The sequence below is a fragment of the Lampris incognitus genome, chromosome 8, assembly GCF_029633865.1.
Source record: "Lampris incognitus isolate fLamInc1 chromosome 8, fLamInc1.hap2, whole genome shotgun sequence".
Classification (NCBI taxonomy): domain Eukaryota; kingdom Metazoa; phylum Chordata; class Actinopteri; order Lampriformes; family Lampridae; genus Lampris; species Lampris incognitus.
The window spans coordinates 39622788-39638170 of record NC_079218.1 but is presented as its reverse complement, the minus strand read 5'-3'; the positions used below and the strand labels follow the sequence as shown (position 1 = coordinate 39638170).

Below are 15383 nucleotides of genomic sequence, written 5' to 3'. Positions count from 1 at the left end.
AGACAACCTGCGGAGACAGTAAACGAAAGAGCAAACGACTCGTTATCTCATCTTTCCTCTGACTTTTATAAAGGAGGATGTCAACGGTCTGGAGGTTAACGCTGAAGCCTAACAGGCAGATCCTCTCACAACTTGGTGTCTCCGACATACAGCTGATGCCAACATTTAGGGTGTGTGTTTTGCTCTACTATCGACACAATTAATGATGTCTTTTGAATGGAAGATCTCTATCACACCCCCCAAAACAAACAAACAAAAAAAAGGGAGGAAGTTCTCTTTTTGGCCTTTTGTTAGGGTGAAAGGTCAATCTGTGAAAACTGATGCAGACATCATCAACCCACCTTGGTTGACTGACTCATTATTTTATCGTTTCTACCAGGCGCCAGAGACGTGTGTGTGTGTGTGTATGTTTGCAGCTAATCTCGCGTACAATGGGCCTGTCAGCCTAATCATTTTTGTGCAGCGCTATGACTGTATGAGTATGATTAAGGACCTCTCGTGGTTGTGGTGATTCAAAACCTTTGAAAAACCTGGGTTTCGTTTTTGTCTTTTTCTTTTTTTTGTTGTTTATTTTTTTGTCCCCCCCCTTTTTCTCCCCAAATTGTATCTGGCCAATTACCCCACTCTTCCGAGCTGTGCCGGTTGTTGCTCCACCTCCTCTGCTGAGCCGGAGAGGGCTGCAGACTACCACATGCCTCCTCCGATACATGTGGAGTCACCAGCCGCTTCTTTTCACCTGACAGTGAGGAGTTCCACCAGGGGGACGTAGTATGTGGGAGGATCACGCTATTCCTCCCAGTTCCCCCTCCCTGCTAAACAGGCGCCCAGGCCGACCAGAGGAGGCGCTAGTGCGGTGACCAGGACACACACCCACATCCGGCTTCCCACCCGCAGACGCAACCAATTGTGTCTGTAGGGACGCCCAACCAAGCCGGAGGTAACACGGGGATTCAAACTGCAGATCCCCGTGTTGGTAGACAACAGAATAGACCGCTACCCGGACGCCCCTGAAAAACCTGTTTTATATTAAAACTGAGTGCTAACTCCTCAGCTGGTATCTTGTCCAAGTCCGAGCACCGGAGAAGGGGCAATACGCCTGGCGGGGGTCTGCATGCTGCTGAGTGTACTCTTCTGGTTTGATCCTGTCATGCTGTGGTTAGGCTGGTACCTGTGCACATATACCAACTGGCTAGGGCAGTCGAGTGTTTAGAGACCTTGTGTACAAGTGTTTGTGTGTATATTATAGTTTGTGTGCGTGCACGCAACTACAGGAGCAAATGAAAGGCAAAACATATCAAATAACCCCCCCCCTTCCAGTATTCTGATTGGTTTATGCAATGAGAGTAATGCAAGAAACCCTACTTCTGTGTCCATCTCAACACAAAGAACATGGCATTTAGATTTCTAGACACTTAGGAGGACTTTTCCCATGTTTGGCTGAGAGCCGAACACAAAAAAACCAACCCATTGTCAACCTCATTTCACTCACTAATCTCACACTTACACAACTATAATCACACACTTACGCACATTTTAACAATGACGAGTTGAAAGCCCCCTTCCTCTTCTGTCCCATGGCCATAGCGCCTGTCACACAGATATCTTGTGGTTGTTTGTTGGTCCAATGTTGGTGGTTGTTTTCACTCTTCTTCTTTTTTTTAAACCAGAATCTAAACCCTTACACGCTGAGCATCTAAATAATCCTCTAAAAGCAGATCTATGAACTTCCTAATTGCATAGATTGTCCGAAAAACAGGGCCGTTTATTCATAATTCCTGGAAACCTAATGTTTGAGATGGACGAGGTTTCCGTCCCACAGCGGCATTTGTAGCTTTTATAGTCAAAGCTGCTTTTCTTTTTCGGGCCCCCCTTTAAATCCAGTGGATTCTTATGCTTTCTTATCGTGGGCTGTCAGAGGAAGAGAGGCCCCGGCACAGCCTCAGCCTGGCCCCTGGGTCTGTATAGAAGAAGGGATTAAGGGCGCCTAAACCCGTGTTGCTGTCTTTGTTTACCCTGGGACTAGCGGTTAGCCGAGCAAGCCCCTTGTCAACACCGCAGCACAATGAGAGATGAGGAAGTGGCAGGATCCTGGAGACTTCTGCACACACACAATTCCCTTGATCTGCAGGATCAACCGCATACTATTAGCGGCATAGGAAGAGCGAGTGAAAGAAGGCACGGGGAGGGGGCAGCGGAGCGAGCCGAAAGATAATGAAAAGAACAATTTTTGCAATACGTATTGCGATATAGAAGAATAAAAGAAGTTCTGTAATTTCACCAGATAGGTGCAGCTTTTAACTTTAAGGCTCTATTTGCAAAAGATTTGATCATTATAGTAATGATTAGGGTGATATTAGAGGGATAAGTAAGGCAGCCGTCCAGGAAGTCAATAAATCAGAAAAAAAATTGTATTATTCTTTAGATGTGCTGGATAATTTTTCTTCAAGAGAAGACATAAAAATTGGACCTTGCTAGATTTCGTTATCGATCGAGCAACACGAGTTTGAGCCTGACATAACTGAGAGGCCCAATTTGCCTTGTTGGTGTGTATATTGCTATGACAATTCTGAATCATACACCGTTCAACCTTGTGAGAGACCGAGAAACAGAAAAATGTGCTGAGACGGGGGGAGAGGAGGAGCAAGAGACGCGATTAGCGACATCATCCATTTGTTGCAGTGATGAGGTAAACAGTCTTGCGTGATGTTCACGGCCAAACGAGGGGAAGAAACTTTACACCGAGAAAGGAAAAGCAGATAGGGAGAATAACATAATTTGGCAGCACGGTCGCCCAGTGGTTAGCGCCGTCACCTCAGAGCAAGAAGATCCTGGGTTCGAACCCTGGGGTTTTCCAACCTCGGGAGTCATCCCAGGTTGATCTCTGTGTGGAGTTTGCATGTTCTCCCCGTGTCTGTGGTGTGTTTTCTCCGGGTGCTCCGGTTTCCCCCACCATCAAAAAAAGGCATGCATGTTAGGGTTAATACTCCTGTCTGTGCGAACTGGAGTTGGTCCCTGGGTGCTGCACGGCAGCTGCCCACTGCTCCTACCTACACAGCTAGGATGGGTTAAATGCAGAGAGGAATTTCCCCATGGGGATTAATAAAGTGTATCAAAATCAAAAATTACAAAAAAAAAAATTACAAAAATCTGACAGGGATGTATGTGCAAAGCAAACAAAAACAGGACTCGCTTTCGCAGTTTCACCGACACTATTCCCAGGCGTATAGCTGTCTCTTCTTGTCAATCGTCAACTTCGGCTTGTCAAATAAAAAGCTCAAAATGAGCAGGAATTCCCCAAATGCTTCAACAGTGCTTCTCAAACTGAAAAGTGAGGTGCTGTCCTGTGATTTCGAATGACTAAGTCTACCACATGGGGAGATAACACCAAAACCTTCCAATTATCTAGGGATACATGCACACACTTTCCCACACAGCTGCCAAAACAAATCAAACTTCATATTTTATCCTGTATATGGGGTTCACCAGCCTTTACAAATATTCAGACGCACAGCTAAAGGATAATCCATATGTAATGGTTACACAAATATTCACACACACACTCTTGACAAGTGACCACAGGAGCGGCTGTAGGTCAGACGCTTTGCTCAAAGGCACCTCGGCATGCAGCTATCGAGGTGAGAGAGACGCATATTACTCACTCACCCTCCCCGACCCCATTTTCCCAATCAAACCGGTGACTGACTAGTTGCAAACCTGTCCCCTCCATCCATCCATCCATCCATCCATTATCCAAACCGCTTATCCTGTTCAGGGTTGCGGGGGATGCTGGATCCTGTCCCCTCCATCCTGTTTTGAATAGACATATTACTCCTGCTAAAGCTGACCAGGCCTCACTCAAATCCAGCTTAAATGACCGCAGAAGGACTTAAGAGGGGACTGCGGCTATGGCACACATGTAGAACAACTAAATAAGTGCAACAGATACAGTTTTGAGAGGTCAGAGCGCACCGTGTGGTCATAGTCTGCATGGAAACGTGGCGTCTAAGTAGGACTCTGTTACGGGATGCTGTGCTGCCTTCAGAGCCAATGAACGTTTGTGTGTGCGTTGATGCCTTCATTTCAACCGCAGCTTCCACATCACAGGGACTTTCACAGCCCCGCTGGTGGCTCTCAAAAACGAGACGTTTGCCAGCTGCCTGATACCGGATGTGAGGCCCAGCCCTCCCGCACCAGCCAGCCGTCCCTGAAGTGTCCCCGCAGCCGATCCGATGACAGCCTCCCAAATCATCGGCCTTTACCAGGCTTTCAGAAACTTACACTATTTAAAGTGGTCAAAATGGCTGCCGTTGAAAAGTGTTTCTTCATGCAAACTGATCACCCAACAAACCAAATTACCGCACTACGAATCCAGACAGGGTATTCCGCTTTTGATCTAAGTGACGACAACGGATCTCTAGCGCTTCCAGTGAGAGTAAAACATGCAACAAAATCAATATAAAGCTTGACACGCCGAAAGGGGATGAATAACCAGCAGCTGGATGGCAAATAGCTGGACTTTTGCATTTCCCTACAAAGACAGCATGGCCAAAAAAAGGCCTCTTCTCTACAACTCTTCATCTTTCTTGACTCCAGTTCTCTCCATGTTCTCCTTTTTTTGGTTCCCAACTGGTTGACCCCGGAACACACACACACATACACACGTTAGAGCTACAATCAAACAAATGCCCTTTTAGATATGCATAAGTGTTTCTAATACAAGAGCTGATCCAAAAATATCCTCATAATGGAAGTTTTTCTGGTTGCTGTCAGAAACGGCGCAGAGCAGCTTATGTAGCGAATTCGGCGGGGCAGCCCGGGAAGTGCCGCAGCCGGAATGCGAATCTGGGTCTCCCGTACCATGGGCGACTACGTTAACCAGTCAACTGAAGGGTCCGACCCATTAGCCAAGGGCTAGCGAGTCTATTTATCCATGCACGTTACACCACCACCCCTCCTTCAGGAAGCGCGTCCCCACGCTTCAGCATATCAGCTCCCTCACACCTATGGGCGCACGCGCTTCCGATGGCCTCACGATCCCACTTCTGACACCAATGTAGCGAATTCGGGGGACAGTCGGGAACCCCCGTAGCCGGGACGTGAACCCGGGTCTCCCACACCACTACATTAACCAGTCGACTAAAGGGTCTGAGCCGTTAGCCAAGGGCTAGCGAGTCTATTTATCCGTGCATGTTACACTTAACATCTTTACCAAAGCTAGCCAAGTACAGAGGACAAAGGCAGTGGGGGCGAGGAGAAGGAAGAAAGCTAAAAGTTGCTGCCATCCACCTACGTCTGCCCAAACTCACAGCCCACAGACAAGAGACACCGTGTCAGCAGCTAAAACATTTGTTCCAACCGGGGTTGTTATTTTTGCTTTGTTTTTGTTTTATTGCCGTGAGGTAAGGTGCAGAAACAACGGGGCTGGTGCCGGTAAGTTGAACACAACGGCTGCTCTTCAGGATTACCAAGTTCAACCTCTTTTCATAAAGACAAAGAGGATGGTGGGCGAGGAAGAGGGATTGCAGCTGCCAGATCGGGAATGATGCGAGCTGACAGAGGGGACCATAAGGAAGAGAGACTGGACAAGCGACAGAAAGAAACAAGAAAAGAGAAGGTTAAACAGAAAAAAGAGAAAGAGATAGAGAGAAAGGAGGAGAAGTGACCGATGGATGAGAAGAAAACGACACATTGAGTGTGTTGACACCAACACCCCGATAACTGGGAATACTCTGTTTCGGGCAAAATTGCGACAGGATTTACATGGTTTGAAATAAATCAATTTCTGCGTTACTCTGGTTTCTTTTGACAAATCAGTCTAGTCTGCTGTCCAGAGGTGTGTGCTGGAAAAACACCTTGTTGTTTATTGATAAATCAGTCTACAGTCTGCTGTCCAGAGGTGTGTGCTGTAAAAACACCTTGTTGTTCATTGATAAATCAGTCTACAGTCTACTGTCCAGAGGTGTGTGCTGTAAAAACACCTTGTTGTTTATTGATAAATCAGTCCACAGTCTACTGTCCAGAGGTGTGTTTTGTAAAAACACCTTGTTGTTCAGTGATAAATCAGTCTAGTCTACTGTCCAGAGGTGTGTGCTGTAAAAACACCTTGTTGTTCAGTGATAAATCAGTCTACAGTCTACTGTCCAGAGGTGTGTGCTGTAAAAACACCTTGTTGTTTATTGATAAATCAGTCTACAGTCCAGAGGTGTGTTTTGTAAAAACACCTTGTTGTTCAGTGATAAATCAGTCTACAGTCTGCTGTCCAGAGGTGTGTGCTGTAAAAACACCTTGTTGTTTATTGATAAATCAGTCTACAGTCTGCTGTCCAGAGGTGTGTGCTGTAAAAACACCTTGTTGTTCAGTGATAAATCAGTCTACAGTCTGCTGTCCAGAGGTGTGCTGTAAAAACACCTTGTTGTTCAGTGATAAATCAGTCTACAGTCTGCTGTCCAGAGGTGTGTGCTGTAAAAACACCTTGTTGTTCAGTGATAAATCAGTCTACAGTCTGCTGTCCAGAGGTGTGTGTTGTAAAAAAAACCTTGTTGTTCATTGATAAATCAGTCTACAGTCTGCTGTCCAGAGGTGTGTGTTGTAAAAACACCTTGTTGTTCAGTGATAAATCAGTCTACAGTCTGCTGTCCAGAGGTGTGTGTTGTAAAAACACCTTGTTGTTCATTGATAAATCAGTCTACAGTCTGCTGTCCAGAGGTGTGTGTTGTAAAAACACCTTGTTGTTCAGTGATAAATCAGTCTACAGTCTGCTGTCCAGAGGTGTGTGTTGTAAAAACACCTTGTTGTTCAGTGATAAATCAGTCTACAGTCTGCTGTCCAGAGGTGTGTGTTGTAAAAAAAACCTTGTTGTTCAGTGATAAATCAGTCTACAGTCTGCTGTCCAGAGGTGTGTGTTGTAAAAACACCTTGTTGTTCAGTGATAAATCAGTCTACAGTCTGCTGTCCAGAGGTGTGTGTTGTAAAAACACCTTGTTGTTCAGTGATAAATCAGTCTACAGTCTGCTGTCCAGAGGTGTGTGTTGTTCACTGCATCTGGTCACCTTTCAAACTTGGGTTTGACTCCTTCAGATGACAGAGGGCCTCCAGCACATATCCCTTCCAACTACACAGTCCTGCGGGCAATCCAAAGCGAAACACACGTGCATGCGCACGTGCACAGAGCAACTCATGCACACAACAGCAACAAAACTGAGGAATAAGCACGCACACACAAAACGTGCTACAAACAAACAATGACCTTGCAAAGTGTAAATTTCTGTGCATGCAAACACAAAGGCCCCCCACACGAACCCATATATGAACACACACATACTCTCTCTCAAACAACAAAACTGAGCAACAAACATGCATATACAAATAGTAACGACACAGACATGCACACACACACATAAACACACACACACACAAAAAGGTGCTAAAACCTTCAACACAAACACAAACAAGTGAAATGAAGACCACAAGCAGACACAGAGAGACTTAGACCCTAACCAAGAGGCACATTAACACACAAACACACACACCCACACCCACACACAAAATGCAAAATGCCACAAACCCCATCTTGCAGGCTCCAGATCTGGCTTGTCTCGAAGACAACAAGCCATCTGGGAATTCGACAAATCTCCTTCTTTGGCCAATGTCTTTCAAGTGAACGGGTGATAAGTAGCTTAATGAAGCAGGGACACATTTCACATCCATGTCCAACAAACTGGTGTGACGGAAGCATCGTCAGTGTCGTGGATTACAAGGGAACGCGTCAGCCTGCCCAGCATGTAGTGGCGTCTCCAACAGAGATTATAAACCGTCATTCTGAACAGTGAAAACACACAAAACACCGTAACGATGAGGACTGAGCTGTCCACAGGGGACAGGCATCCCTCAATTACAAAATCTGCTTAGCAAGACGTATGCTAATCTTTTGCAGAACAAAAAAGTAAAAAAAAAATTTAAATTAAAAAGCAAAACTTCTTCTGTTTTTTGTTTTTTTTATGAAACTGATCCGACAGTCGCCAGTGAAAACCGGTGTTGGTTTGTTTTTATTAAAACAGGAGGGTAACAGAAGGAAGGCTCGGGTACTGGTTAAACTGGGTGTCTGGGAGGCAGGCGTGCAGATCATGACCAGATGGATAGTCCCTCCGAACACACTGTTCATCAGACAAAGCAAAAGGCAGGAAGGGCATGAATATGACGAAACAAAAACTACATTTTTTATTTTATTTTATTTTGAAATACTCTTTTAATCCCCGTGGGGAAGTTACGCTCAGCATGTAACCCATCCTAGCTGTCCAGCTAGGAGCAGTGGGCAGCAGCTCTTCCTCCTGTTGCCTTGGTCAGGGGCACAGGATGCAGGATCAACCCTAAAGTGAATGTCTTTTTGATGAAATCATTCTTTATTTTAAAGGTGAGAGGAAAAAACAAAACAAAACACTGGAGTAACAAATGGAGCTGGGCATAGCGTGAGCAGCATCCACCAGCGGAGGGAAAGTCGAGGACAGATTGAAAAAAAAAGTGAAATTTTACCTTCAAATGTAGATTTTGATTTTATCCACAGTGACAAAACAAAAAGGCATCGCAAAATGGTTAACTGGTTGGCAGAATAATTTCTACTGCGCACTATCCAGACTCATCTAAAGTACGTCACAGCACCGTCAGATGACTTTGTCAACATCCTTAGATCGTATTCGACTCATTTTGCACTATTTCATTTGAAATGTAATCTGGTTTTCAACAGCTTAATCATTCCCAGCAAAACTCCTCCGTTTTATACACGCGTCTTTAAACAGGGCACGATATTGTTGAGGATGGATTTATTAAAATCAGCAAAATTATCTGCCAGCGCATTAAAATAATTTTGGACAAAACACACTTTAATAAAACAGGGAGTCCTGACCTGACAATGTAAAATGCTTGAAATTTATCCTTTTTTTTTCTTCCCCCCTTCGGTGCACTGCAAGTAAAAATGACAAAAGAGCTTCAACTCCGAGATCGACGACATTAAAAGCAATTAAAGGTGTCGGAGCCCAGCCTCAGAGTCACGCCGCACAGACAACGCGCATCACCTCATCCAACAACAGACTAAAACACACACACACACACACAAACACACACATCCAGCAGCTCCTTTGTTGTACTCCTTGTTTCAGGCTCTCCAACCTATAGTTTCCCATCCATCTCCTCCATAATGTCACATCTCCACATATATAATCACATAATCCCCTCCTCCTCCCCCAACAACACCACTACCTTGGCCCTTTCAAGTGACAAGTACTAGTGTGTGTGTGTGTGTGTGTGTGTTGGGGGGGGGGCAGTTACTCAGCTACTACCTCACTACCAGAGGGCTAATTACAAGGGAAGCAACAACAAGTGAGCATTGTGCGGAGCCTTGAAGACACACATGTTAGGAAAGTGCTCTTTATCGTCCTCACCACACACACACACACACACACATACACACCATTCCAAATCTTTACAAAAATCCTTGTCGTTGGGACCCCTGGGTTGTTAAGGATAATGCCGGCCATGATGTGAGAAGAGAAGAGAAGAGAAGAGAAGAGAAGAGAAGAGAAGAGAAGAGAAGAGAAGAGAAGAGAAGAGAAGAGAAGAGAAGAGAAGAGAAGAGAAGAGAAGAGAAGAGAAGAGAAGAGAAGAGAAGAGAAGAGAAGAGGAAGAGACCCAGTGGTAAGAGGATGGTGAACCAAGTGAGGACATATTGACGAGTTCCACATACCATTGTTACATTTGCTCACTGTGTTCGTCTGACACGGTATCGGATGTGCCACGTTGTGCGATGACCATTACAAAGTGACTGCAGAGGTAAAGCAGACGGCTGATAACAGCTGACCGAAGTCTGATCTTCTACTATAAATCTAACTGCAGGTATTGCAAGTAATGAGGCCTCCTGCAAGGTACATTTTGATGCACCGCAAGACACAATGTAGGTATGCAGGCCATGTGCCCATCTGCCCACATGCATTGGACACACATAAACACATCCACAAGCAACTGTTTTAACAGTGTTGAAAGAAAAAAAAAAAGACAGACCTCTAAAACCTCAAGTGTGCTATTGCGCTAAGATTTTTTTTCTCTGGGTTGGAGGAAAAGAAATCCTTAATGTTTCTTTGTAATGAAACAGGACTGCAGTGGTTTGAGCAACCATGTAGAATTAAACTTAGAAATATCAGCGCCTTATTAATAATTCACTCACTTTACTTCCCAAAAAATAAACAGCGCCTGTGGTGCAACATATTCCCATATTCATCTTGTATTGGTCTGGGAAAAAAAAAAGAAAAGTAAAAACATAAATACAAATGAGCAAAAATCTCTGCTTTTAAGTCATACTTTGTCTGCTATAAGGGGGCATTTATGTTGAGAAGCAAGATTATACTCAGCCAGAAACCGGTGAAACAAGAATTGCATAATTGCTGGTGTTTAAAATAATTAGCCAGGCTGTTCTGGGACCATGACTCGTATGGATGTGCGGTGGCCTTGCACACGGGTAATCTTTACTGGCAACACTGAATAAGATTATGTTACGATCGTAGTTTTTATTTATCCGACACCCCTCGCTGAACAAATTTGCATGATGTTTGGACTTTTTATCCACCATGGCTTATTACACTAACAAAAAAATAATAATTCAAGAACCATGGCTTATTACACTAAGAAAAAAAAAATTAAATAAAATAAAATTTCTCCGGGTATTTGTGCATCATACAAAGCAGATGAGAAACGTTTTATGTAAAACAGCTGGTGACAACAACAGCGGCCACCATCTAACCTCGTTTGGCGTGAACCAAAACTGACTTTAACATCAAAGAAGGTTGAGTCAGTTCATCTAGATACAATGTTTATTGACAGATACATTTCATCACTAAACTAAGTGATGTCACTCAGTTTAGTGATGAAATGTATCTGTCAATAAACATTGTATCTAGATGAACTGAAGATGTCACTTAGTTTAGTGATGAAATGTATCGGTCGATAAACATTGTATCCAGATGAACTGAAGATGTCACTTAGTTTAGTGATAAAATGTATCGGTCGATAAACATTGTATCCAGATGAACTGAAGATGTCACTTAGTTTAGTGATAAAATGTATCGGTCATAAACATTGTATCCAGATGAACCGATTCAACCTTCTTTGAGTTTCTTACCTGGATTATTGAGCACGCATTAAGACATTTTGTCTTTAACATCAGCTACCTTATCAACTTCTAGAGTCTAATGTGCCATGCCACAGATGCCGGGTTGTTAAACAAGAAGGTAAATACATTGGGGCTGATGGCCGTCCACTGTCCCATAGTAAACACGAGCCTCAGTATTTGGTGTGATGAGGAGATGCCACCGCAGTCAAACGAGATATTTACAAATGCCCTGTGATGATGAATGTCGCATGCAGGAAATGTGACATTGAGATTCAGGGCAATAAGTCATAGCCAGGGTTCCTCTTGGAGGACAAAGATAATATATGTGAAAGTGGTAGAAATTATGCCATCTGCTTTAGATGGCTGCTACTTCCACATCGCCCTTGCCTGCTCAATTTCAAAGTGAAAACTCCTCATCGATGGACCACATCAGAAGGGTGACCTTACACATTAGCATAACATGACCTTGTGTGCATACAGTGCTTTTTGCCTATCTTAACTTGGAAATAGTAAATCAATACTGCAGGAAACCTCTGACCACCACTGTTCTCTGAAAAATAGTTCCCAACTCAACCCCCCCCCCACACACACACCAAAAAATAAGCTCAAAAAAGTATGTCGACGATCTTCTGCATGAACAGGGATGAATTTCAAATGAGACATTTTTCAGTTCCTCAACCCGCACACGGATGGACTGAAACTAGGTCTAAATCAGGGAGGAACAATACGGTTTAAACCCCAATGAAGGGACGGGGCAAGTCGGAGGGTAGGCCGTCACAATGAAAGCATCCAGCCCAGCCAGTCAAACTGACAATATAACCTTTGTCATGGTCGGGTTTAAAGGGTAGGGTCAAACCCTTCTTTCGGCACGGAGTTGTGTGAAAGTTCATAGTTTAACCTGCATCACTCTGTGTCTGCACGGTCGCGTTGTTGGCCACATTTAACGGAAGAACTTGAAAGCTTATCCACTTCCAATAATGTCATTATGAGGCGGGAGCCCATAGATAATTCCCGTATACCAGACTCAGGGGGTGAACTGCTGCCTACACAGGGATTTACCCAAATCAGCACATTGTATTATTTCCTGGTAGCATGCCCTTGTGTGTAACCCCTAACCGTGAGAGACACACATGTTGTGTAGAGGTGAGATTAACACAGTTCAGCCAGTAATGAAGTTTAAAGCTTGACTTACAGATGGTGACACCGAGCTGCTGGGGAGATACGGGTCAGGCAGCATCAGGAAAGGGTAGCTGGGATATGTCGGCGTCTTGTACATGCCTCCATCTTGCTGCTTCGACACTGGGGTCAGACGGACACAGAGCAAGTGAAAAAAATATGTTAAGGAGATTTAGTTTTGCAGATGGATTAAAAAAAAAAAATCAGCCATTGCTTTTACTTCAGCACCTGTAATCATTTTGCGACCGTGTCACTTTTGTCTCATGTTAGAAATCTCAATGTCGGTTGACGCACTCTCAGTGGAGCATTAAGACCAGATAAAAAGGATGGGGGGGGGGGAAATGTGCAAAAGTTTTGACGATAAAACAAACTAAAATAAAAATCACGTATTTATTTCCATGACACGGTTGAAAATGTTAGGTTGGGAGCTCTGAAAAACAAGACACATACACAAAAATAAAAGTCAATAAAAAAAGTCAATAAAAAAAAAATTGTCCCAATTGAAGCACCACTGAAGACGGACAACTTTTCTATAAACTCATCTACGTAATAATCCTATGAGATATCTAAGATATATATATATATATATATCTTTGCAGTAGACCTTGCCTGCTACTTGTGAGATGTGTCAGCAGTCACCTGGGCTAGCACACCTCACGTCTTATATAGAATATGGGTCATTTATCACTCACCGCAATGGCTATAACTGCTGTCCATATTGGGTATCACAACCATACCTAGGTTATAAGTGGTGTGTGTGAAACTTGCCCGACATTGACACTGAAACAAGCCGCTGTATGCACGTACAGACAGACAGACAGACAGACAAAGTAAAGTTTTACATGCAAGTCTAATTACACTTTAGCCCTCCCCTTAACGCTGCAACTTCCAACGGAAACGCCATTCACCACGCAGGGGACTAATCACCACCACAGCTCAAACGAGCAAGTCTACTACATCTGGACGAGCGAGCTCCCTCCGCCTGATCAAACACTCGATTTTTGCTGTTTTGTGTTTGATTAGAGCTGACCTCGTCACCCGGGCCATTTCCCTGTGACTGTATTCAAATCAGATGAAGTGTGCTCTCTTTACCTCCGTCAAGATGCTCTCTGTGTTTCTCCGGGTAGCCCCTCTGCTCGCCCGGCTGTCCCCGTCTGACCGCCTGAACGCCGGAGCCACGCCGCGACAAACAGCCGGACGTCGGTTCATCCGCGTTTCACGACACATGAAACACGCACGACACAAGTTTAGAGAAGATGGGAGGGGGGAGTAAAGTAAGTACATAGCAACAGAGCAGGTAAAATGAAACAAGCTTCCTGAAATAATTCTTCTTCAACATTGATCCCCCTCTTCTTCTTCTTTTTTTTGGGGGGGGGTGTTGTTGGTGGTGTTGGTGGTAGTGTGTGTGTGTGTGTGGGGGGGGGGGGTCGCCGCACGAACACACACGCCGTCTCCGGGCCATACTTACCGCTGTGCTGCTCTGATTTATCTCTGATTCGTTGACGAGAGACGACTTGAGGTCAGCCAGGTCCCTTTCCGTGAACGCGTTTTCTTGTATCTTCTCCTCTTGCTCGCCTTCATCTTTGAACGCTATCATTTCATCATTCGCTCCTAGGTCGTCTCCGCCGCCGCTGCTGAGCTGAGGCATTTTCTTTAAAAAAAAAAAAAAAACAATGTTTCGCTCTTTAAACTAAACAGCGACGCGTTAAAGAAAAAGAAAAAAAAGAAAAACCCGCCGGCGTCCGTTCGCTCTTCTCCTGAAGGAAACTTTCTATAAAATCTCCGTCGCTACTTTTTCGGCGGCGCTCCGCAGCGGACCGGCTTACGGGACAAGCGGAGAGAGGAAAGTTGACGCTGTGTTGCTGCGGCCCCGCGCAAGTCGACAGAGGGCTTAATGTTCACCCGACGGTAACGAACAGCGCATTTGAGCTCAAGACGACGCGAGGACTCCCGACATCCAAAGGCCGCCCGACCAGATGATTGACAGATTCAATGACTTGTTGTTGGGGGTTGTACGATTGTTTCAGCGCGCTGAGGGGCTCCGCTCTTAAAGGGACACGCAGCTTCTCTTGCCGCTGCTCGGCGTTATTCATGACTCCTAACGCTTCATGTGGAGGGGGGCGGCGAGGGCGGGGGGGGCGGGCGGCTGTTTTCCTGCTTTTTCCCTGCCCCGCAGAAACAAGCACACCTTCCGAGGATGGATGAGCGTGGCTGATTTAAACATCCGGGGAAGAAGTAAACCGAAATCCCCCGGTTTATTACGATATGACGACGATTTGTTAGGTGATAAAACAACAAAACAACAACAACAACAACAGAAAAAACAACGCACAAATCCACAAAAAAAAATACATTATATCACCGATGGTTGGAAAAGGAAATAGCGGCGTTGTCGTGGGGCTCGCACGAGCACGGGCGCACGCACACCTTGTGGGTGTTTTAGCGGCAGGAAACCAAATGGTTTCCAGTCACGTCGGTGCTGGGATTGAAAAAGTCTGAAGGTGGTTTTTAGTTTTGTTTTTTTTTTGGGTCCGTTACCATAACGTTTTCACGGAGGGGACTTTAACTCTTATAAACCCCGGGATTAAAGTTCAAGGTAGCAAAATCAGTCCTACCCCAGGGGAGGCTTGACACATTAAAACTTTCCCCGTCACATAATCATAATCATACCGTGTGTATTCTTCTTTTTTTCTTTTTTTCTGATTAGTAAACTTTTCTGTCCGTGTTGACTCATATTTGTGGAGTTTCGAATGAGATGGGTATCATTAAAAAATACATATATAGACACACACATTTATTCAGAGAGGGGGAGGGGGGGGGAGTCAACTAATTTCAAAAACACATGTTAAACGGCTCAAAGCATACGGTCCCTTTTCAACTAGTGGTCTTAATGACCTTCACACTCACTAAATAAATGGGTACAAAACCCAACAATAGCTCGCTGGGCGAGAAGTCATTGTGGAAATAAATCCTGCATTTATTCATGTCGTGAGCGACGGCTTTGGGCAATTAAAAAACAAACAAACAAAACAAACAAACAAACAAAAGTACA

General features: G+C 44.6%; 1 protein-coding gene across 1 annotated transcript in view; it reads right to left on the bottom strand.

Moving 5' to 3' along the window:
* tcf7 (transcription factor 7) overlaps positions 1 to 14209 on the bottom strand; it is a 63127-nt gene extending 48918 nt beyond the window's left edge. The window contains exons 1-3 of the mRNA XM_056284299.1: positions 13800 to 14209; positions 13424 to 13493; positions 12348 to 12454 (exon numbers count right to left, since the gene is read on the bottom strand). Of these exons, the coding sequence (XP_056140274.1) occupies positions 12348 to 12454; positions 13424 to 13493; positions 13800 to 13979 (357 nt within the window). The 5' untranslated portion in view covers positions 13980 to 14209. The remainder of the gene's footprint in view (positions 1 to 12347; positions 12455 to 13423; positions 13494 to 13799) is intronic.
* Between the last annotated feature and the right edge of the window lie 1174 nt (positions 14210 to 15383).